Source organism: Stegostoma tigrinum, chromosome 8, assembly GCF_030684315.1.
Source record: "Stegostoma tigrinum isolate sSteTig4 chromosome 8, sSteTig4.hap1, whole genome shotgun sequence".
NCBI lineage: Eukaryota > Metazoa > Chordata > Chondrichthyes > Orectolobiformes > Stegostomatidae > Stegostoma > Stegostoma tigrinum.
The window spans coordinates 66,290,940-66,315,927 of record NC_081361.1 but is presented as its reverse complement, the minus strand read 5'-3'; the positions used below and the strand labels follow the sequence as shown (position 1 = coordinate 66,315,927).

At 41.7% G+C, this 24,988-nt stretch overlaps 1 protein-coding gene across 1 annotated transcript in view; it reads right to left on the bottom strand.

Annotated features, from left to right (window-relative positions):
* Positions 1-24,988, bottom strand: part of pik3r3b (phosphoinositide-3-kinase, regulatory subunit 3b (gamma)) — a 536,210-nt gene that overhangs the window by 199,370 nt on the left and 311,852 nt on the right. The window contains exons 6-7 of the mRNA XM_048538883.2: positions 21,897-22,098; positions 17,831-17,916 (exon numbers count right to left, since the gene is read on the bottom strand). Coding sequence (XP_048394840.1) covers positions 17,831-17,916; positions 21,897-22,098 — 288 coding nt within the window. The remainder of the gene's footprint in view (positions 1-17,830; positions 17,917-21,896; positions 22,099-24,988) is intronic.

Sequence of the window (24,988 nt, the reverse complement as noted above, 5' to 3'; positions counted from 1 at the left end):
TAGCTACTCTCCTTGTCTTCGCAACAATAGAGATAAATATACAACATTTTAATGGAATATTTTGGGATATGGTTGCAAGGTGCTTGCTAAAGACTACTTATTTCTTCAGATAAAATGTGTATCTATCAAATGCAATAATATGTAGTTATTATTCATAGTAGGCTGTGTGAAATGTGATCTACAAAAAAATGGTTTTCGTTAACTCATTTAAGCTGCTTTGTTGTTTTCCTAAACATTAGGTTGTATACTTTGTCCTGAAGGCTTTTTTCTATCTCTAAATAAATGGCATTGTTTTACACAATCCTACTCAGTACCATTCAAACTTGTCATTGAAATGGGCTCAGTCCGTGCCTTGAGACAGTCATATTGTGAAGCTATTGGGAGTTCCATTACACTATCATAAAGCAACATTTTTAGAGGCCTGAGCATCCTTTCAGTTAGAAAATGATCTGTGGTACGGGGGTGGAACAGATGGAAGAATCTAAAGGGAGGAAAAATAATAAACTGGGAGTGGGGTGGAAATGCCAGACATTACAAGAATTGTGTATGTAGGAGTGAATGTGCACCGGTTTGAATTTTAATGCTTTTAACATTTGGCCTTAAGGCTATAAAAGCACTGAAAGTGGAGTTAATTGAATGAATTCATCCAAAAAGTTTTCTTCAGTGTGTTGAAATCAGATGAATTAGCATAAAAATAAAGCTTAACTTTTCGCAGCAGTAAAGATAAGGAAGAAATTAAGGAGGCCCCTAATTGTTCAGACTTGGTGTTGGCTTTGTGCTAGTTTTGAGTCCATGGGGACGTTTAATGTCTAGCCCTGTCGCTGTTTTATTTGTCATCCAATATACCAATGATATGTCTTGGTCTCCAGACGCTTGTGAATGATCTTGGATCAGATAAAGGCCTTTTGATAAACTTGCACAAAATCAAGGCCAGTTCAACACATTGCCCTTAAACTATTTCTTTCCAATATCCCCTCACCTGAGCAATGTGGAATCCGGGCAAAGATTAAATTTCCTGCAGTCCTTTCAGAGCAAAGCCTCATAAGTCAAATCCAGCAACTGAAGTGTCATTCCAAATTATAGCTGATATAGGATAGGGGCTGACTGGCTGCCTGGATTTGGTCTCTGTAGAAAATGCATCAATGACCCTGCATTGAGCTATGAGTTAATTTCTAAATCTTTTAACTGTGACACTCTGAAGAGTTAAACTTTGCATCTGAGGTATTTGTACTGACAATTACCCTGGCTAATGGTAGCTTGTTGAAAACCTAATTGTGAATGGCCTTTTATCCAAGAACTGTATGTTACACATTACAATATGCTGGTGGCAATTGGTGGCGAATTGCTGTGGACACATTAGAAACAACAAAATAAGTATGGCCATTCTGTGTAAAACATGTTTTCAGTGTGGATCTGAGCTCCGAGCTATGCCTGCCTCTTCGTAGGATACATGGAACAGTCCCTTTTCCGCTGTTACACCAGCACTATCTCCCACCTTTTCCTCCATAATATTGATGACTGTATCGGTGCTGCCTCCTGCTCCCATGAGAAGTTTTAACAGTTCATCGACTTTACTAACACTTTCCCCCCAACCTCAAATCCACCTGGGCTATCTCTAATACCGCCTTCCCTTTCCTGGACCACTCTGTCTCCATCTCTGGTAACCGCCTCAACACTGACATCGATTTCAAACCCACCAACTCCCACAGCTACCTGGACTAAACCTCCTCTCACCCACCCTCCTGCAAGAATGCAATCCCTCACTCCCACTCCTCTGCCTTCGCTGCATCTGCTCTCAAGATGGAACGTTCGACTCCCAGACATCCCAGATGTCCTCCTCTATCAAGGACTGCAACGTCCCCCCTCCAGTGATCAAAAATGCCCTCAATGCATCTCTTGTATTTACCACACTTCTGCCCTCAAACCCTTACCCACAACAAAAATAAGGACAGAGTCCCCCTGGTCCCAACATACCACCCCTCTAACCTCCACATCCAGCACATCATCCTCCACCACTTCCACCACCTGCAATCTGACCCCACAACCAAAGATATATTTCCCTCCCCACCCTTATCTGCCTTTCATAGGGACCGCTCTTTCCGCAACTCCCTCACCCGCTCCACACTCCCCATTAACTCCACCAGCCCCGGCACCTTTCCCTGCAACCAGAGGAAGTGCTGGACCCACCCCTACACCTCCCCCGTCACCTCCGTCCAAGGCCCAAAGCAAACTTTCCGTATCCGACAGGGATTCACCTGTACATCCTCCAACCTGGTTGACCGTATCCATTGCTCTCGATGTGGCCTCCTCTACATTGGTGAGACCAAGCGCAGATCCAGGAACCGTTTTGTGAAGCATCTGCTTTCTGTACGCGATAACTGACAACATCTTGCTGTCACTAATCATTTTAACTCCTCCTCCCACTCCCTTGATGACATGACCATCCTGGATCTCCTCCAGCGCGACAATGACGCTACACGCAAACTGGAGGATCAGGACCTCATATTCCGCCTCGGGAGCTCAGAGCCTGATGGCCTAAACATGGAATTCAACAGTTTTAAAATCTCCCCAGCCCCAGCCTCATCCCACATCCAACTCTCCCTCTCATCCCCAACTCTTTGACCTGATACAACCTGTCCATCTTCTTCCTTACCTACCCGCCCCACTCTTCCCACTGACCAATCCCCACTACAACCTGCCTGCATCCATTTATCACCACCCCACCTACCTTTCCCCAGCCCCAACCATCCTCCATCTCGCCTCCTTGACCTTACATAACCTGTCCATCTATTCTCCTAACTAACCATCCCACCATTCCCACTGACCAATCTCCATCACCTCCTACATGCATCCACCTATCACCATCCCACCTACCTTCTCCCAGCCCCATCATCTCTATTTATTTTCCAGCTCTCTTCCCCCTCCCCAGTAATGAAGAAGGGTCCCAATCCACGTCGACTTTCCTGTTCCTCTGATGCTGCCTGACTTTATGTATTCCTCCAGCTCTGCACTGTGTTGACTAAAACATGTTATAACTGTGTTTGAATCAAAAGTCTGTTGTTGCAATATTATTTGCCAAAGCAAATAGATGATGCAAATTCTTCTAGTGAATCTCTCCATTTTCTTCTTCAGTTCAAGAATTTGACTTCCCTTCCCAAATTTTCAGGACTATTTTTTTTCCTGTCCGATAACAATGTAATTGAAAAAAAGAAAGTTTATTAGGCACGTGCGTTTGATTCACAGAGAAAAGAAAATGTTTTAATTGCTTTTGTAAGATCATAACAATTACGATGGAACAAAACAATGTCTTGTCAGCAGCATATACAAAGGCCTCAGTGTTACTAAGAGATTTTGAGGTACACTGCTGCAGTTTATCATTGTCACCTGAATGTCATGTTTCTGCAGAAATGTTCAGTTTTTAGGAGTTTGCTTAATCATTAACACAGATGATGGCAGCTGCTGCCCTCTGTACAGTGAGCATGAAGTAACTGCTGCAAATGCAACAAAAAATTCATGGGCTGTGAGCTTTTGGTGCCCATCTCCAATTGCACTTGAGAAGGTCATACTGAGCTGCCTTTTTACATTGGAGCAGCCCACTTTATGTAGGTACACCCTTTGTACTGAGACAAAGAAAGCTCATGGCCTTCAACCCATTGACAGTGAAAGAAAAACAACACAGTTTAATGGGTGGATTTGGATAGGTGGGATTTCAACAGTAGAAATAAATTGACTCTTCACTATTTAGAGATGGGCATTAAATGCTGGCCTAGCCAGTGATGGCCTCATCCCACTAATGAATAAAAGAAAATTACACAAAATAGCAAATCCCGAGGAAGAGTTTAAATCAACTCCATGGTTCAGAAAACTGTTTCTGCCTGATGTGGTTCCTAATGTCGGAAAAGGGAAATCACACCTGGAGTGAGAGACAGCCCAAGTCAGTATATTTCGGGAACTTTGCAGGCAGGGTGGGAACAGAACTGGTAAACCTTCCATTTCTTTCTCCATTTTGATAGTTTCAAATTCAGTAATTTAGTTTAAAGGTTAACAAAGTAGCTGACTCAATTCAGTCAGACACAGTCTGAAAGAACATATTGTTTGGGGAATTTGGGGGCAGTATGAGAATTCAGTGCAGAGGGGAAGCAAGGCTTGTTACTAGGATTTTTGGCTTATAATTTGTAAATTGTTTTAACAGGATATATTGATCAGGAGCCCAGGGTAAAACAGAGTAACATCACAGGATAACAGTAAGTCTAGTTAGTAATTGCTACTAATTTGTTAATCTTTTATAGGTTACTTTCAGACTGAAGGTAAATGTGAGAACTATTTACAGGTTACAAACTAAAAGACCGGTGGGAAACATTTTAAAACAAATTAAAAACTAAGTAAATAAAATAGGGATGGAGGAGCAGGCAATGTGTGCACTGACATGATGTGAAAGCTGGTGGATCCCATTGTGGTTCATACTGATCACGTGTAGCAACTATCGGTTGTTTGAAAAACTCCCGCTCAGAGCTGATGAGCTGAAATCTGAGCTTCAACCACTGCAACACATTAAAAAGGGGGAGAGTTACTTGGATGCTATACTTCAGGGGGCAGTCACAACCCTTAGATTAACTGCCTCAAGTTCAATCAGTGGTCGGGGCAGAAGGTGTGACTACAAATGAGGCGGGTAGAGGGATCCCAATGGTAATGCTGATGGAGCCACAGTCCTTGAGCATGTCCAACAGGTTCAAAATTCTTCCTGTTTTTGTAGGTGAGACTGGATGCTGAAGGGAGGATGAGCAAACTGATCATAGTGCCATGTTACAGGAAGCCATTCAAGAGTGGTGGGTGGGGTAGGGTGAGGGGTGAGAAGAAAAGAAATGCAGTTATAAAAGGGCTAGTACAGTCAGAGGAATAGACATTGATCTCTGTGGCCAGGATTGCGAATCCCAAAAACTCTTTTGCCTTCATGGTGCACAGGTTCAGGAGATCACATCTGGTTTGCAAAGGAACTTGGAGTGGGAGTGAAAGATCCAGTTGTTGGTTCACATCGGTATCAATGATTTAGGTAGAAAGAGGAAAGAGGTTCTCTTGAGTGAAAATAAGCAGCTAGGGGCTAAATTAAAAAGTAGAGCCAAAAAGGTAATAACTTCTGGATTACTATCTGAGTCACAGGCTAATTTGCACAAGGTCGATGAGATTAAAGAGATAAACGAATGGCTCAAACATTGGTATGGGAGAAACAGGTTCAAATTCATGGGACATCGGTACCAGTACAGGGGAAGGAGGGAGCTGTTCTGATGGGACAGGTTCCACTTGAATCATGGAGAGACCAAATCCTGGTGACTTGCATAACTAAGGCTGTAGATAGGGCTTTAAGCTTCATAATGGGGGCGGGATAGGTTCAGTTGCAAGGAAAATTGAATAATTAAACATAAAAGAGAAGGTAATTTTGCAGTTGTAACGCAGTGTGGAGCTGGAGGAACACAGCAGGCCAGACAGCATCAGAGGAGCAGGGAAGTTGACGTTTCAGGTCAGGACCTTCTTCTGAAATGTCAATTTTCCTGCTCCTCTGATGCTGCCTGGCCTGCTGTCTATCTCCAGCTCCACACTGTGTTATCTCTTACTCCAGCATCGGCAGTTCCTACTACCTCTCGGGTAGGTTTGTAGTTTAGTGACGGGGTTGATTGTGAGCAGAAAATAAATGGGGTTGACATAGAAGATAACAAAGTGTAGGGCTGGATGAACACAGCAGGCCAAGCAGCATCTTAGGAGCACAAAAGCAGATGTTTTGGCTTGATATAGAACATGTGAATGCCATATTGTACCATTGAACTGTAAAATTGTATACAGACTTGATAACACAACAACCTAAAGGCTTTGTATCTTCATGCATGAAGCATTCAGAATCAGGTAGATTAACTGATGGTGCAAATCAAGATAAATATATAGGATCTCATAGCTGAGTCATGTCTCATGACTGAAACATGGTTATAAGGGCATCAAAACAGGGATATTTGACTTTCAGATAAGGTGCTAGGGTAGCACTGTTAATAAGAAATGAAATAAGGATGACTGTGAGAGATGTTCTTAGCTCGGATAATGTACAGTCCACTTGAGTAGATAATAACAGTAATGGAAAGAGGACATTAGTAAGAAGAGTGTACAGACCCCAAAACAGTAGCCACTCTGTGGGAAAGGCTATAAATCAACGCATAATAGGAGCATGTTAAAAAGAACAGAGCATAACTATGGGTGTCTTTAATCTTCTGTTGATTGAATCACACAAATTGTAAAGGGTAGCTACAACAATGAATTCATACAGTGCATTAGAGATAGTTTCCTGGAGCAATCTGTCATGGATCCAATGGGGCAGATTTAATGAATGACCTCTGAGTAAAAGATCCCCTGGTAGTACTGATCATAACATGATAGAATTTAATATTCAGCTTAAGAGAGAGAGCCTTGAGTCAGAAACAACCATGTTTAACTTAAATAAAGGGAATTACAGTGAAATGAGGATCGAGTTAGTTAAGGAAGAACTGGGCGGATAGATTGGCAAGAATAACAGTAGGCAAACAGTGCCAGATGTTTAAGGAGGTAATTCATGACTCACAGCAAAAATAATGCTCAGTAAGGAGAGAAGATTCTAAGAGAGGGATAAACTGGCAACGGTGTTAGATAGATATTTTGCATCAGTCTTCATGGCGGAAGATTCTTCAAACATTACACAAATACTAAAGAATATAGGGGAGGAATTAAGTACCATCACCATAACTAAATGGGTACTATTAGTCAAACTAATGGGGCTAAAAGCAGATAAGTCCCTTGGCCCGATGGCTTGCCTCTTAGGATCCTAAAAGAAGTAGCTACAGAGATAGTGGATGCATTGGTTGTAATTTGCCAAAAATCCTCGGATTCTAGAGAAGTTCTGGAGGATGAGACAACTACTAACCTGACAGCCCATTCAAAAAGGGAGGGAGGCAAAAACAGATGACTGTAGGCTGATTAGTTGAATAAAATATAAAGGAAATAGTAGTAGAACATTTGGAAATCACAATGTAATCAAGCAGAGTCAAAATGGCTTCATGAAGGGGAAATCGTGTCTGACCAACTTTTTAAAAGATGCTTTAAGGAAGTCTCTACCAGGTTGATTAGAGGGGGACCAGAAAATGTGTTATATTTAAGATATCCAGGCGGCGTTCAACAAGGTACTCCATAAAATACTAAGTCATAACACATTAACTCACAATGTCAGAGGTTGTACATTGGCCTGGATAGAGAATTGGCTCATGGGCAGGAAACAGCAAGTGGGAATAAGGATAACAAAGCGTGAAGCTGGATGAACACAGCAGGCCAAACAGCATCTCAGGAGCACAAAAGCTGACGTTTCGGGCCTAGACCCTTCATCAGAGAGGGGGATGGGGAGAGGGTTCTGAAATAAATAGGGAGAGAGGGGGAGGCGGACCGAAGATGGATAGAGGAGAAGATAGGTGGAGAGGAGAGTATAGGTGGGGAGGTAGGGATGTCTTTTTCACATTGGTGACCTGTGAGCAGTGAGGTTCTACAGGCATCAGTGCCAGGACCACAACAGTTTATAATGTATATCAATGTGGAAGAAAAAAGTATAAATGTACTGTAGCTAAATGTGTAGACCACATAAAAATACCTGGAAATACAGGCTGTAATAGGGATATAAACAGTTTATAGAGAGATATTGATAGGTTAAGCAAGTGGGCAAGAAGTTGGCAAATGGAGTATAAATGTGGGAAAATGTGAATTTGCTCATTTCGGAAGGGAGAATGAAAGTACAGAATATTACTTAAATGGAGTGAAATTGCAGAAAGCTGTGGCACAGTGAAACTTGGGGGGACTTATGCACAAAACAGAAAACGAGTACAGAGGTGCAGCAGGTAATCAGGAAGGTTAATGGAATGTTGCCTCCTATTTCAGAAGGGTTAGAATATAAGAGTCAGGAATTTTTACTTCAACTGTATAAGCATCTGGAAAGTACTGTGAGCAGTGTTGGTCCCCTTATTTAAGGAAACAGCAAGTTCAATAAAGGCTCATAGGGATGTTATCCAGTAAGGAGGGATTGACTTATGAGCAAAGGCTAAACAGGTTGGGACTCCATTTACTTGAGTTTAGAAGCATGAGAGATGATCTCATTGAAGCATATAGGATTCTTAAAGGTCTTAGCAGGGTCATAAAGTCATGCGGCACAGAAATAGACCCTCTGATCCAACTCATCTACGCTGGCCCGACATACCAATGTGATCTAGTTCCATTTGCTAGCAATTGCCCATGTCCCTCTAAACCCTTCCTATTCAAGATGTCTTTTAAATGTTGTAATTGTACTCACCTCCATTACTTCCTCTGGCAGCTTGTTCCATACATGCACCATCCTCTGCACGAAAATGCTACCAGTCAGGTCCTTTTAAAATCTTTCCCCTCTCACCTTAAACCTATGGCTCTAGTTTTGGATTCCCCCACCGTAAGAAAAAGATTTTGGTTACTCACCCTATCCATGCCCCTTATAAATGTCTACAAGGTCATCTCTCAGCCTCTAAAGCGCCAGGAAAAAAATGCCCCAGCGTCTTCTTATCACTCAAACTCTTCAGTCCCAGCAAAATCCTTGTAAATCTTTTCTGTACTCTCTCAAGTTTTAACAATATCTTTCCTACAGAAGGGCGACCAGAATTGTATGGAGTATTCTAAAGATGGCCTCCCCATGTCCAAATGTTAAGAGGATATATCGCCTCACGGGAGGGCCCAAGACTAGTCTCAGAATAAAATGGAGCCAATTTAAGACTGAGACAAGAAGGAATTTCTTCTCTGAGGGTTGGGAGTCTTTGGATCTCCTTGCCACAGACATCTGCGGGGTCACATTCTTTGTGCATATTTAAAGCTGAGATAGGTAGATTCTTGATCAGGAGGGGAATCAAGGGTTACAGGGAAAAGGCAGGAAAATGGATGTGAGGAATGTCGAATCAGCCACGATCCTACGGAATGGCAGAGCACACCCCAGGGGCCTACTCCTGTTCCTATCTTTTAGGGTCTTATGGTCTCATGCCATCTGAACTAACAAGACTGAATTAGAGTGGGATTTAAATCTGTTCTCTATTATGCATTATTTTTACACTAAAATGATTAGTTTTGCATCTCTCTGAAGCCAAGGTCTAATTTTGTGTTTCTAGCTATAAGGTCAATGGAAAATAAAGGGCTTAATTTTTCTCAGTAGATTGAAATATCTATAGTGTCGTGACACTCCAGTTGCATTAATGTTTTCTACTAAATTTCTGAAACATGTGACATCACTTTGGAAAGCCATGAGCCAAGATCAGGAATCTTTTATATATCTGGAAGGGAAAATGATTGAAATTCTGCTTCAGGCGTATCTGCATGCTTGGCACTGAGTAACACTAGCAGTAAGCCAGCTATTCACTTTCCCAATCATATTATTTGGATCCCGGAAATTAGGGGTTAGGAGGTGGGAAAGACTTACAGAAGATTCATTTTTGATCATTTCCTTGCCATTTTTCTTCAGACAACTTTTACACTTTGCTAAAAAAAATTATAATTAGGCATGCTGCCAAAACCCTCTGCAGGTTCATTAATGCTGTGAGCTTTGGCAACGAATGTCACATTATTTAACATAGGGCTGATCATACTTTCACCTGACATCTATAAGCGCACACTTTACAGCAGGATTGCAATCAGGAGCTGGAACCCAAGTTGCAAGCCCTATCTAACCCGGTGACACTGAAACAACCGAACAACGCTCCAATGAAGATAAGCTAATGCAGTAAAAATTGAGGGTCAGTTCTGGAAGAGTCCATGATCGAATAGCTCACTTACTCAAAAAACTCAAACATCCATTGGCAAACAGTTTCAAAGAAAATCAGTTGGCCTGGTTTGAATATTCACAAGCAATAACGCTACTTAACATTTGCAAAAGGACAACTGCATGCAAAACATGGGCTAGATTTTTTGTAGACACAGCAACAGCTACTATCCCTTCTTTGTGAGGTGTGTCGTGAAAATGCTGCAACAACACAGCATGGTCTGTGTTTGTCATTTAATCATCCAAACTAGCACTTTGTTATGTAATAACATAGAAACTGCTTTGTTTCTTTTTAAGTTTCCTTTGTCACACAGCACAACAGTCAAGTCAAAAATAATCTGTTTGTCATGGAAGAAAGTCCAGATGGTTGCTTAACTGCATATTATCAACAATCATGGAACTGTATCATGAGTCAAAGGGTTTTTAAGTCACTCTACACAACAAAAACCTAAGTACAGCACAAAGGATCTAGCAGCAAAATTCAGAGAATGTATTCCTGCTGAAAGAAGATTATGGGGTAACATTAAGTAAGAATTTCAAAAGGCTGGAAACAATTTTGCAATCCGCGATAAACCTGAAGTTTCACTTAACTCGAGCCACTGACAATATGTTCTTCAGCTTCAACCAGGAATACTTTGTATACTGATGTATCCTGGATGGCTGCTCTGTGAAAGTACCTGGGAGCACAGATATATCTACATTATTATGCTCTTCAAGTAGAATGCCAATTTAATTCAAAGGGAAGAGTGAGGAACATTTACCGCACCCCCCCCCCCCACCACTGGTGTAGGCCTGTCCAACAAAATATCATTTTGTACAGTTGATGGACCATCAAATACACAAATTTAATGATCTACTGTGCAAGCAAAGGTCTAACAGAGAGCTACTTATGCTGACTGAAAAGAAACAGCTGTTCAAATAAAACAACATGGTGATCACTTAAAAATTATTATTTAACATTGTTTTATTTATCCCTGGACCAGGAAAGTGAACAGTGCAAGTGAAACCATCATGTTGGCATTTAGCAAATTAAAAAGGTGTGGGCACTTCTTTCTTCGGAGAATAAAAAGTATGAACTGTCACTCATAACTACTGCTTTGATAAATTTATGAAACAATCTACATTATATTTATATACAATGTAAATTAATTTAAGAATAAACTGCTTTAAAATAAACAAGTATGCAAAGTTTGCTCTTCCTGACAATGAGTATTTCATAACTGTGGCAGGATGTCTGGTCAATATTCTGATCACAGTCGGCAATCAAAATTAATTTGAGGATGATAACTGATTTTGTAGGGAATCCCTCACAATGGCTTCTCTTCCTGTTCCAGCATCTTCTTTTTGGTGTCCTTCAGGGATCTGTTCTTGGCCCACTGGTGACATCAACAACACTTCCCATGGCACTGTCTCTGGCTGTACTTCATCACCAACCCTCTTAACTCCTTAATTGATGCTAAACTGTCAGGCTACTTAACCAACATTTGTGCAGAATTATCTTCCCCTTAAATTTTGAGAAGACTGAAATAATTGCTTTTGGTCCTCACTCTGAAATCCATTCCTGAACTAACGACACCATCCCTCACCCTAGTAGGAGTCTGCATTTAAACCAGCTTGTTCACTAACTTGTTGTCATATTTAATTTGAAGAGGAGCCCCTGTCTCATTTCTGTGCCATTGTGAAGATCGCCAGCTCCACCTCTATAACACAAGACAGGAAGAAATAGGAATAGGAGTAGGCTGTTCAGCCTCTCAAGCCTATTCGGCCATTCAACAGGATCATGGTTGATCTGACATTCCTTGTGTCTACTTTCCTGCCCTTTCCCTGTTACCCCGATTCCCCTATTGATCAAGAATTTATTCATCTCAGCCTTTGACAAATACAAAGACTTTGCCCACACAGCTCTTGGTGGCAAGGAGTTCCAAACACTCTCAACCCTTTGTGAGGTGGCATTCCTCCTTATCTCACTCTTAAATTGGCACCCCTTTATTCTGAAACTATGGTCTCTTGTCCTAGACTCTACCATGAGGTGAGATATCCTCTCAGCACTTAAGTTATCAAGCCCCTTAAGAATCTTAGATTCTAAGAATGACTTTGCCTCTGTAACCCCTCTCCTAGAACATAGGACATAGAACATAGAACAGTACAGCACAGAACAGGCCCTTCAGCCCATGATGTTGTGCCGACCATTGATCCTCATGTATGCACCCTCAAATTTCTGTGACCATATGCATGTCCAGCAGTCTCTTAAATGACCCCAATGACCTTGCTTCTACAACTGCTGCTGGCAACACATTCCATGCTCTCACAACTCTCTGTGTAAAAAACCCGCCTCTGACATCCCCTCTATACTTTCCTCCAACCAGCTTAAAACTATGACCCCTCGTGTTAGCCATTTCTGCCCTGGGAAATAGTCTCTGGCTATCAACTCTATCTATGCCTCTCATTATCTTGTTACTTCAATTAGGTCCCTTTTCCTCCTCCTTTTCTCCAATGAAAAAAGTCCAAGCTCAGTCAACCTCTCTTCATAAGATAAGCCCTCCAGTCCAGGCAGCATCCTGGTAAACCTCCTCTGAGCCCTCTCCAAAGCATCCACATCTTTCCTTTAATAGGGCGACTCCTGTTGCTTTAGTCCACATTCGTGCCATTGTTACCTCTGGACTGTACCATTTCAATGGCCTGGTGTCCCACATTCGATCCCCAGCACTCCATAGCAACTCATCTTCTTGTGTCATTACTTGTAATAAGATCCATTCTTCTGCGCTCACAGACCTACACTGGTACCTTGCCAAGCAAAGTCTTGATTTTGATATTCCATGACGCAGGACTTAAGAGCAGGAATGGGCTATCTGATCCCTTGAGATTACTCTCCCATTCAATAAGATCAAGGCTGTTTTCATAAAAACTGAGAGAACTGTAGAGGCTGTAAATCAGAAACAAAATTGGAAGTTGCTAGAAAAACTCAGCAGGTCTGGCAGCATCTGTGAAGAGAAAATCAAAGTTAACATTTCAGGTCTAGTGACCCTTCCTCAGAATTGACTGTAGGTAGGAAAATGTCGGTTTATGTGCAGAAGATAGGGTTGTGGGAGGGGTTAAGAGGTAAATGATAGGTAAGGATAGAGACCATAGGGAGAGAAGAACATTTGGACAGACAAGGAAGTGAATAACAATCTGGCTAGGAGGGTGAATAGCTGTTAATGGAGACAGTTAGTGGCTAATGAAAGGTAGTGTATAATGGCAGACTATGTGATAACAAGGATTGGTGTGTGGGGTAAGGGGCGAGGACATGGGAGAGTTCAGACCCTAAAATTATTGAACTCGATATTGATTCCAGAGGGCTACAGGGTCCGCAAGCAGAAAATGAGGTGCTTTTTTTTTCAGCTTTGATGGGACACTGCAGCAAGCCAGAGACAGAGATGTTGGCCAGGGAGCAGTGGGTCCGTTTTAGTGGGAGGCAACTTGTCCGCTCCACACTCCCCCGGCACCTTCCCCTGCAACCGCAGGAAGTGCTACACTTGCCCCCACACCTCCTCCCTCACCCCCATCCCAGGCCCCAAGAAGACTTTCCACATCAAGCAGATGTTTACCTGCACATCTGCCAATGTGGTGTACTGCATCTGCTGTTCCCGTTGTGGCTTCCTCTACAGCGGGGAAACCAAGCGGAGGCTTGGGGACCACTTTGCCAAACACCTCCGCTCGGTTTGCACGAAACAACTGCACCTCACAGTTGTGAACCATTTCAACTCCCCCTCCCATTCCTCAGACAACATGTCCATCCTGGGCCTCCTGCAGTGCCACAATGATGACTGAAGGTTGCAGGAACAGCAACTCATATTCAGCTTGGGAACCCTGCAGCCCAATGGTATCAATGTGGATTTCACAAGCTTCAAAATCTCTCCTCCCCCCACCACATCGCAAAACCATCCCAGCTCATGTCTGCCTCCCAAACCTGTTCCTCCTCTCACCTATCCCCTCCTCCCACCTCAAGCCATACCCCTATTTCCTACCCACTAACCTCATCCCGCCCCCTTGACCTGTCCATCCTCCCTGAACTGACCTATCTCCTCCCTACCTCCCCACCTACACTCATCTTTACTGGCTCAATCCCCGCCTGTCTGTCTGTCTCTTCTCCACCTATCTTCTCCTCTATCCATCTTCAATTGGCCTCCCGCTGTCTCCCTATTTATTTCAGAAACCCCTTCCCCTCCCCCATTTCTGATGAAGGGTCTAGGCCCGAAATGTCAGCCTTCCTGCTCCTAAGATGCTGCTTGACCTGCTGTGTTCATCCAGCTCTACACCTTGTTATCTCAGATTCTCCAGCATCTGCAGTTCCTATTACCTCTATAACTGGAAGCTCAGGGTCTTTTTCTGTGGGCAGAACGTAGATGTTCTGTGAAGCGGTCAACCAGTCTACGCTTTGTTTCCCCAATGTAGAGTAGACCACACTGTGGGCAGCGAACGCAGTAGACTAGATTCTGGGAAGTGCAGGTGAAGTGTTGCTTCAGTAGGAAGGTACGTTTGGGCCCTTGGATATTGGGGAGGGGGAAGGTAAATGGGCAGGTGTTGAACCTTCGCCGGTTACAGGGGAAGGTTCTGTGGTGGTCATGTTGGGGTGAAGGAAGAGTAGACCACGTGTCCTGGAAGGAACAGTATCTGCAAAAGCTGGACAAGGGAGAGAATGGGAATGTGTGTCTGGTGGGTGCATCTCACTGGAGGTGATGGAAATGGCAGCTGACAATCTTCTGAATGTGATGGCATGGTAGGTAAGGACAAGGGGAACTCTACCACTGTTGCAGGAAAGAAGAGAGGGGGTGACGGCAGAAATGTGGAAAATGGGTCGGACTCAGTTGAGGACCCTGTTGACATCAGCGCTGGGGAATCCTCAGTTGAGGAAGAAGGTGGACATTTTGGAGGCTGTCTTGTCAGAATAGGCCTTATTGGAACATATGCGAAGGAGATGAAGGAGCAGGGTGAATGGAATGGAGTCTTTACAGGAAGCAGGGGGCGAGGGTGTATCGACCAGATCGCTGTGGGAATCGGGGGGGGGGGGGGGGGTTATATTGTATATTAATGGTCAGTCTAGCCCCAGAAACAGAAACAGTGATGTTGAGAAAGGGGAGGTGGGAGTCAGAGATAGACCGTGAGAGCGGGGTGGAAATTGGAAGAAAAATCCATAAACTTTTCGAATTCTGGATGAGGTAGGGATACAGCACCAATGATATCATCAATATATTGGAGAAAGGGTTGTGGTGGGGGCCAGAACAGGACTGGGACAAGGAATGTTCCACATACCCCACAATGAGGCAAGCATAACTGGAGCCTGCAGTTATCCAGGCACGAAGCTCGGGCATTTCCTACCTGAACTTCTCCACTTCTCTACCTCACTTCCTTCTTTTCAGGCAGTTCTTAAACATGGCATTGTGATTGATCTTCTTGGTCATTTGGTCTAATAGGTCTTTGGCATGGTGGTATGCTTTGTTTTATCATGCTCCGCGGGATGTTGCAAAATTTAACAGTGCTCTCTCTTTCACACAAGTTTTTGCTTTAGTCATGACCATGTGCTAAAATACTTTGCCCAAATGAAATTGAAAGCTGCTCTGAATAATTAGAAATAAAACATCAAAAACTGGCATGCAAGAAGGCATATAGCTTTTGAAAAGAATCAATTACAGGTAATTATAATGCTCTGATGTTCAGCTCTATTGAGCCACCCTTCATTTGACTCAGAGTATTTAGCTTATTTAGTTTGCATTCCTACCTCCTCCAGTCACTTGTACCATCACAAAGAATTTATCTGTATCTCTCATCTCTTCCTCATTTACATGCTGTTTCAATTGGCATATTCAGCTCCCAATTGTATACTAATGACACTCAATTCTATGACTGCACAAAGTTCAGATCCACCTCTGTGCAATAATGCCTGTTTAAGTAACATTATGGAACAATCAATCTTTTCTTCAAATCTATATAACAAGGTAAAGAACTGCAGATACTGGAGATCTGAAATAGAAAAAAAACTTGTTGAAGAAACTCAGCAAGTATGGCGGCATCTGTGGAGAGAAAGCACAGTTAATGTTTTGAGTTTGGTGACTCTACTTCAGTCTGTGCTCTCTGGTTTCAATCCTTCCACAAATTAATTTCTCCCTATGTACTCTGTCGTGGCCCTTCATGAGTTTAATTACTCCTAGTTAATCAACTTTCCATTTTCTCTTCTTCACGAAGAATTGTCCCAAATTCTCCAAAGTTTCCATACAATTGAAGTTCCTCATCCCTGGAAGAATTGTCATGAATATTCTCTTCATTCTGTCTAATGCTTTTACATCCTTTCTCACATGTGAAGCCCAGAATAGGGTGCAACATGCCTGTTGAAGCCAGTATTTTATATGGTTTGACATAACTTCCATGGCTTTGTAGTCTATACCCTATTGATAAAGAACAGAAATAAAGCTTAATAAGCTTTATTAACAGCCTTCTCATTAAAATCTCACTACCTTCAATGATTTATGCACATATGCATCCAAGCCTCACTGCTCCTGTTCTTCCTTTCAAATTGTACCCTTTAGTATATAAGCTCAATTATTCTGTCAAAATGAATAAGTTCACACTTCTCTGCATTAAAATCCATCTGTCATTTGTCAACCCATTCCAATAGCCTGTCAATGTCCTCATGAAATTCCACACCAACTTCCTCATGGTTCACAGTACTTCCAGGTTTTATGCCATCTACAAGTTTTGACAATGTGCTCTCTATAATTTGGTCACAGAACAAAGCCTAAAGCCAGCTGGTAATCATATGTTAAATGATTACTGAACTAAAAATTATTGTATAACAATGAATGGGTACAATCCTGTTTTGTCCCTGAATATGTATGCAACAGAAGACTGAGATATGCAGCTCTGAGATTTGCGTTATTTCTGGAAACAAGTCTAGCTTTAAAGTTCCACTACAAAAACAAAATGATGGAATGGAAATACACCGTGGACAAAGTATTCAATTTTGGCACAGCATTGTCATTAGCCAGGTTATGTTTTATTCAGTTCAGATATACAATTCAACTCATTTTCCCACAAGCTACCTTATATAAACAATACAAGACTGGCACATTTCATGCCACCCTAATAATACAGGAGAGCTGCAGAGCATTTTTTTTTCTGGAATGCGTCCTGAGTCAATCAGAAATGTTTCATTTTTAAACAGTTCCTAAAGCAATTCATTTTGAAAATTTGCTGCCACAATATCTTGCATGCACATGCTACCTTTCCTAGAGAAAAAGCCATTCCAATATTCTTCATAGAAATGCTCACAGACAAAAAACAATGGGCACGGACTCAAATCACGATCAGAAGATTCCACAGTCTTGCTAAGAAAGAGACTTTTTATTCAACCAATTCACCCTTTCTTCCTTTCCTTTGCCAGAAGTACTAACACCTGCTTCACATTCAATTCCCCCATCTGTGTTTCACCAGTTAGCAAAGGAAAGAAACAATGTGGTCATTCTTTGCCTGGATTCAGCTTAATTATGTAAAACGTGATGATATAGATTTGGTGATTTAAAATGTACTACTTTGACAAATAAGTACTTCAACACAAATCAGAATGCCCAAACTTGGTACAATGGCGAATATTTACATATCAAACACATTCAAATGCCACTTCTATGTGAAGTTTTCTTGATAAATTTGTTCCCTCCAAATAAAAAAAAGGATTGTTGAACATTTTCCCTTAAAAGCAGCATATCTTAAATAGATTGAATACCACATCAGCAGGTACCATCTTACACAAATCCTCTATGACTCATGTATACTTCTGGAAATCTAAAAAAAGGCTGATGTATTGAAAATAGTTCTGTATCTAAATGGAACCTGTGCAAAGACCAACAAAGAGTCTTTGTAACCATCTGCTATCTAAGACAGTTACAGAAATGACTCAAATCACTGGATTATGAAAAAAATGAACCTACTAAGAAAGTTTCATAATACAGAAAAAGAATATTGGCTTCCTACCTGGTGCAGCTTGCATTTCAGCCAAGCCTCCAGTCATAATAAGTGCCTCAATGATCTTAATGTGGTGTTCTGGATTCACATCAGCACTGAAAACAAATATAAGCAGCATTTAACATTTCTGCATAATTCATCTTGGTAGAATGTCTGGTTGGGAGACAATTTACAACATTTGGCTTGACATAAGCATTCTGAAAATTCTTGCCACTGACTCCAATCTCCCAAACAACGATGTGTTTAATAAATAGCCATCAAGAATTAGATGTGGAAACACTGCAACTCATGGATAGAAATTCAAATAAACCCATTCTTTCCACAGCTTCCTTTGCTATTTCAGAACTGCTGACAAAGGTTTATAATCTCACGCCAGCACAGAAATGTGCAGCGAGCATGTTTCATTAATCTATGCTGTGCTTTGTGGTGTACCAAGCAAACCACTGAAAGCTGCATGGAGGTAGCTAGTCCTCAAATGTAGAACATTTACTTGCCACCTAATTTCTGCAGCAAATTTACCCCTGTTACTATTTCAACCAAAGTGATTAGAAACAGAAATGTATCAAACTTAACTTTGGTTAACTCATGACCACTTACACCACACCCACCAGCCATCATTCTCCCTCCCCTTCTACAAGTCTTCCATTCCTCCTGTAGACTAAAAGCTTTCAAAGCTATTCTTTGCAGGGCATCTTGATTTACCTTGTACTCTCTCCTACTCTTTCTACACTTCAAGAAGTTTCAAACTCTGGGTGCTGCCCCCTGAACAATGTTTCTCAGTTTAACCCCCACACAAACCCATCCATAGAATTTTTTTTTACAGCTCATGAAAGTTGCTGACAGCCTGGAACATAACAGCACTGCAATGAACTAACACAGAGATTTTTTTCAGGAGATAAACTGAAATTCTCACGCTTCAGTTAGCTGCAGGGAAATATCTCATGCCCTGGCTGCAGCTTTTTTCTTTTTGCAAATGCCTATGGCCGATAAGATCACCGCTGTCAATCCTCTGTCCCTCTGCTATAAGGCAGGAGTTAACCCAAACACATTTATCTTTTTTTGATAGTGACATGGTCTCCTAGCATTCAACATGGTCCCATTATCATTGCTGCACATATATATGTACTGTGTACAATCTCTTGCAATTAATAAAAGAACTACCTGGATCTGTTAAAAGAAGAGATTATTTGCTACTTACCTTGCCTGATGGCTCCAAACAAAATGAACATCCAAAAGTACAAAATATGAAGCACTAATTTCAAAAGAACTACTCAGAAAACTTGTTTTACATAGTGGCTTATTATCAATTCACACGTCTATCACTGCGTAATACACAAACACTGTTGATGGATGACAGTGATACATCAACACTTTTATTTGCAGTTTCTTAATTAACACAGACCACCCATAACATTTCTTCCCTGCAACTTTTCTCTGACTATGGCATATTTACAACACTCAATAACAGTCTTATAATGAGAATCCTCGATATAACAACTCAGAAGCATCATGGAATCAGGTGTGTAAATCAAAGAAAGGTTGGCACTTTCCACACAGTTTGAACAAAGTGAAAATGCAGTAACCAGATGTAATTATAATGTGCAATCTCAGAAAAAAATTTTGTGACTAACACCTTGTTCTTTTCCAATGCTTTACACAACTGATCAGCATTTTTCAGGTCTGTCCCCAGTTCTTCCCTGACATCTAACCATGTGAGAGGAACTATGCCAATGTCAGGTCCTGCTGTTGGCATAAATTATTTCAAATTCAGCAGAATTAAAACCATTTTATTTCAGTGGCTTGCCAATAAAAAGTAACTAAATTAAGAGCTCAAAACTAATTGTTTCAGAGACAGTAGGAACTGCAGATGCTGCAGAATCTGAGATAACAAGGTGTAGAGCTGGCCAAGCAGCATCAGAGGAGCAGGCAGGCTGACGTTTTGGGCATTTCTGAAGAAGGGTTTAGGCCTGAAACGTCAGCCTTCCTGCTCCTCGGATGCTGCTTGGCCTGCTGTGTTCATCCAGCTCTACACCTTGTTAGCTCAAAACTAACACTGTTTGTTCCTGAATTATTATACTCTGCTAGAAGACTGAACATTTGCCACTCTTGCACCTAATGTTAGCCCACTATTAATGAATTAATCTACTGTTGTCACAAATCTGCAGTTTGACCAAGTCCGCTATCTCTACCCATAAAAAGATCAATTTCGTAGATCACAGAATCCCTGCAGTGTGAAACAGGCTCTTTAGCCCAACCAGCCCACACCAAACATCAGAGCATCCCGCCCAGACCCATCCCCGCCTATAAACCACCTAATCTACAAATCCCTGAACATTCCGGGCAATTTAGCATGGCTAATGCACCTAGCCTGCACACCTTTGGACAGTGGGAGGAAACCAGAGCACCTGGAGGGAACCCAGGCAGTTCCCTACTGCTGTGAGGCAGCAGTGCTAACCATTGAGCCACCATGCCACCTATAAACTTAAGTGCAATGCCTTGCTCGTTAGACTTAAACAAAAGTGCAGAAGACAACCAACCACATATCTCCTTGGCATTCATGATTCCGCGACATTTGCAGTATGAACAGTGCCTGATACTGCTGAGATTGCTAATGCCGCTGGCCAATCTGATTTGCCTGCAGCTCTTGACAATGCAACTTCCTCCCATTGAGAAGTGGAAATCACACTCTCACCTGCTGAAAGCCGTTGGCAGTGAGTAATTGCTGTGGCCTTGTTTAACAAGGCTTGGCCATTAGGGCCTGTCCAAAACTTGTTGGTCTTCCAAAACAAGGAGTTGACCAAGTGTTACAGACTGGCACATTCCAAAATCCAGGACTACGTGCTAAAAGCCGCAGTAGAGTTGGGGCAGATGCTGCCAAGGTGCAGTGGGGAAGGATCACTGTCTGAGGTCTTCCTGCTGGAGTTAAACAGGGGGCCATTCAGTTATCGGACATTCCTAGTGTCTCAAATGCACGCAAATATAGTCTTGTACAAGGAAGAGATGCTTTTAGTTTGTTTGTTGGCTAGAGTCAAACTCCAACGTTTGTTTTCTTCTGCTATTGTACAGAACTGAACTCGGGTGTGACTAAGATATTTTTAATGAATAAAGTGTATTTTGAAATAAAAAAGTGCAGCAGTGATGTTTCCCACAGGCTTTTATGAGTTTGAAAAGTACAGTAAATCAATGGATCGGTCTCATGGACATAGAAGAATATTTTTGTTTGTAGTTATGTAGGAGGGTGAGAAATTTTGTCTTGTCTGCTGCTTGTTTTCTAACAGTCAACTAAACAGTAGGCAGATTTAAATATTAAAACAAAATTACTTCTGATTTGTCAGTCAAGGCCTGGCTGGCTAGATTTTTTTGCATAGTGAAGCTGCTTGTTCCACAGTAAAACCAACCAACCTTAAAAGTCCAATCTCAGATTGTTTAGAAAAATCACTAAATTACAGGGTGCTTTTCCTGACCCCAGCAGAAATGTTGTCATCTACACCATCAGTCATTCTGTGATCATTCTTTGGATCACCTCTTCTCTGGGTTTTAAAGATTCACTTCCATTGTTGCAACACAACCAATGGGTTTACTACATCACCCCCAACCCCTCCATTCATTCGACACTGGCAGCTCAACAATCACATGAAAGCCGCAGCTGTGAAAGGTTTCTACTGGTTTCCTTGGGCAGATGACGCAATTGTTCCACCCACCATCTTATCTTGATGTGCACTCAAATTAGAAATGGGTCTCATGGAATTTATACAAAGCTTGGCCTTAAACATAATCCTGATCAAAAGCCGAAGGAATGGATTTCAGACAAGGTATTCTGATCTTCGAGCCTGAATTCCTAAAATGCATGACCACTGCACAAAAGTCAATCGTGAGACCACGTTTTCGTAACGTCGACCTGAGCATTTCTTGGCAAAGGCTTATCACGATTCAAGCTGCGCAGCAAAACAAAAACCATCCTCAGGATATGTTACAGCAATCCTTCTGCACTTTTCCAAAACTTTCTATTCATAAATATGCCTTAGATAAAGGTTCCATTCATGTTTGCACATTATTTGTTTTCAAAGTCATTTACCTTGATAATGAATGCCTGAAGAAGACATCACTGAAGGCTTCACCAAGTAGCCTTGGGGTGAGATTGTTTGCAGCTTCACTCTGACACACTTTACAGAAGTGCTTCACCAGATATCTCAGAACAAGGCAGTGTTGCTGGGGCAGGCTGGGAGATTCCACAATTCTTCTGATTTGTTGGACACACTCATCGAGGTTCTGGATTTCTGAATAACATAAATGAGATTTTATTAAGTCTCACCCTCAATATGGCATGCATTGTGTGGTATACAGATTCTGTAACATCCCCTAACTTAGTAGGGCATAAGAACCAGTAATTTCCCCAAATACAGGAAGAAATTTTACAGATATCCTCCAGGTACATTTGTGGTGGTTAGGGTAGTGGACAAACATGTAAAATTGTATGGCTGGCTAGTTAACAAACTTCCCTCACCTCCCAAACTCCAAAACCTATTTCTGTAACTTGCTCCTTGCCCCTGCCTGAGCTTCCTGTTTTTCCAAGCCCAAAAATCCCAAACTTACCTTCATCTAGTAATCACGTCATTTCTTCCCAGAGACTGTCCCAGCAGCAGCCATTTTTATATTATTACACTGCTGGTATCACTGAGCTTCTAGCCAATCAATCTGTCCAAAGAGAGGATAGCTCACTCTCATTTCACTGTGGACGCCCCTACAATATTAATGCTGCAGGGCAGTCTTTGCTTTTCTAATGAACGTGGGAGGGCTAATAACACTTCTTTCCATTTCCCACCCTCTGGAAAATCCAGACCATGGAATTTTGAATATAAACAGTGCTTTGGGTAGAAGTTTAACAAAGAAATCCAAGGACGGCAAAAAAATAACCTCAGACAGTGGATCACACAGGAACATTTTTGTTTTTGATATTTTGTTGACATTGACAAAGACAGAATGGATATCACATTTCAATTGAGTAAAATGATGCATTGTCTAGGAAGGGCAAAACACAGAAATCAACAAAATAATGCAACCTCCACTAATTGTGCTTCCATTATTTGTCTGAAGACAAAGGATAAAGTTTTGAACAAGATGCTGCACATCCCACTGAAAAGAAATTCCTTTCTGCCATGAGTCACCTAAATGGTTCAAAGAAGATTCAGTTCCAACTCAGTCAATCTCTACCTTAATGAAGAAATCTATCATCTTATGCTCACTCTTCCCCAAGGGGCTTGGCACAGATATATTGCTGAGTATTACTTTCTCATTACACAATACCCAACCTAGGATGTCATATTCTCTCACTGGTTCCTCACCGTATTGATCCAGAAAACCATCGCATTCACACTCCAGGAATTCCTCCTCTGTAGCATTGTTGCTGATTTGATTTGCTCAATCTATACACAAATTAAAGTTGTCCATAAATGCAGCCGTCCTTTCATTGTTTGCGTCTCTACTTTCCTCTTTGATGATTTCCTCAACATTACCACTACACTTCAGGGGCCTATTTCCAACTCTAACTTTTCTTTTCTGCTCTTTGGTGTTGCTATGCTCCACACATACAAATTCCACTTCAGGATTACATTGATGTCCTCTATATCCAGCATTGCTAACCCACCTCATTTTCCTCTTTGTCTGTCCTTTCTAAAAAATAAATGCCCTGGTCATCCTGCAGACATGTCTCTGAAATCCTAACCATATCACAACCATTTACATCCACTTTCGTGACTAATTCATCTCATGTATTACAAATGTGACATGATAGAATAATCTTCACTTGCCTGGATGGCTGCAACTCCAATAGCTTTCAAGACATTTGACACCATCCAGGCAAAACAGCTTGCCTTACTGACACCTCCTCCACCACATTCAACACTCATTCCCATCAGGAATGAACTCCAGGATCTCATCCAGTCTCTTTCAACATCGTCTTTCAACCCTAAATCAGTACCATCTGAAAGGTCAAGAACAGCAGATACATGGGAGAACCACCCCTTCCAGAGCTCCCCTCCAAACCACACACCATCATAACTTGGAAACATGTCACTGTCCCTTTATCCTGCTGGCTCTAAAGCCTGGGTCTCTCAACCTAATGGCAGTGTGGATCTCCCTACAATCAGGGGAGCAGCAGTTCAAGGTGGCAGCTCAGTACCGTCTTCTGAAAAAACGGGGAATGGGCAATACATGTCGGCCTAACTAGTGATATCTACATCTCCTGAATGAATAAAACAGAGATATTAGGTTGGTGATTTTTGAAAAAGTCAAGTTGACCTCAAGTAGCTTGTGAAAGAACAGAAAAAGGTGTAGATGTGAAGGGCTTTAAGCATGGGATTCCAGAATGAGGGGCCTGAGCAGCTGAATCCACGGTTGGCATGGAGAAAGAAATGAGGTCAGATTCAGAATGATGAAGCCCTCTCAGGTTGGGACTTGGGCTAATGGTTGTTGGGCTGGAGCAAAATAAAGGAAAAGGATGAGTCAAGATCATGAAGGGTTTAATACATTAGGTAATAATTTCATATTTGTGAATAGATGGATCGTAGGCCCATACTGATTAGCAGAGACAGGGATTTTGAGGTTTGATTTGGAGCAGGATAGGATGTAGCAGATAGCATTTGAATGACCAGAGGTTTGTACAGGATAAGAAGATAGCCAGGGAAGCAATGAATGGTCGAGTGGGACGTAATGAAATCATGATTAAAGCAGGGGCTATGTTACTGAGGTGATGAGACTGTTTCTATGAATTAACCTTGTGAGAACTGTTCCTAATAATAATGAAATTAAATTAATGATATTACAGACAAAGATACATTCTTGTCACATTAATAAATTTTCCTTAGACTGGATGATGTGTAAATGACTGTAATAAGCAAACTAGGCAGAGTGGAACAGTTAAGAATATAAGGGAAGCAACACGAGAAAAGGCTATGAAAGTATGAATATTCTTCATGGAAAACCTCAGCACACAAGCCTGTAGTGTTTATCAAGATTCAGAAATAAAATGAAACTTCATTAAATCTATAGTTAATGTTGAACAACTGGAGGGAGGGCACCGCCTGTATGAGTTAGTCAGAATACAATGTATAATTCAGCCTTTCTAATTGTTGGCATGGAAATTACCAGATTCCTTCCTTCACTTGAAGT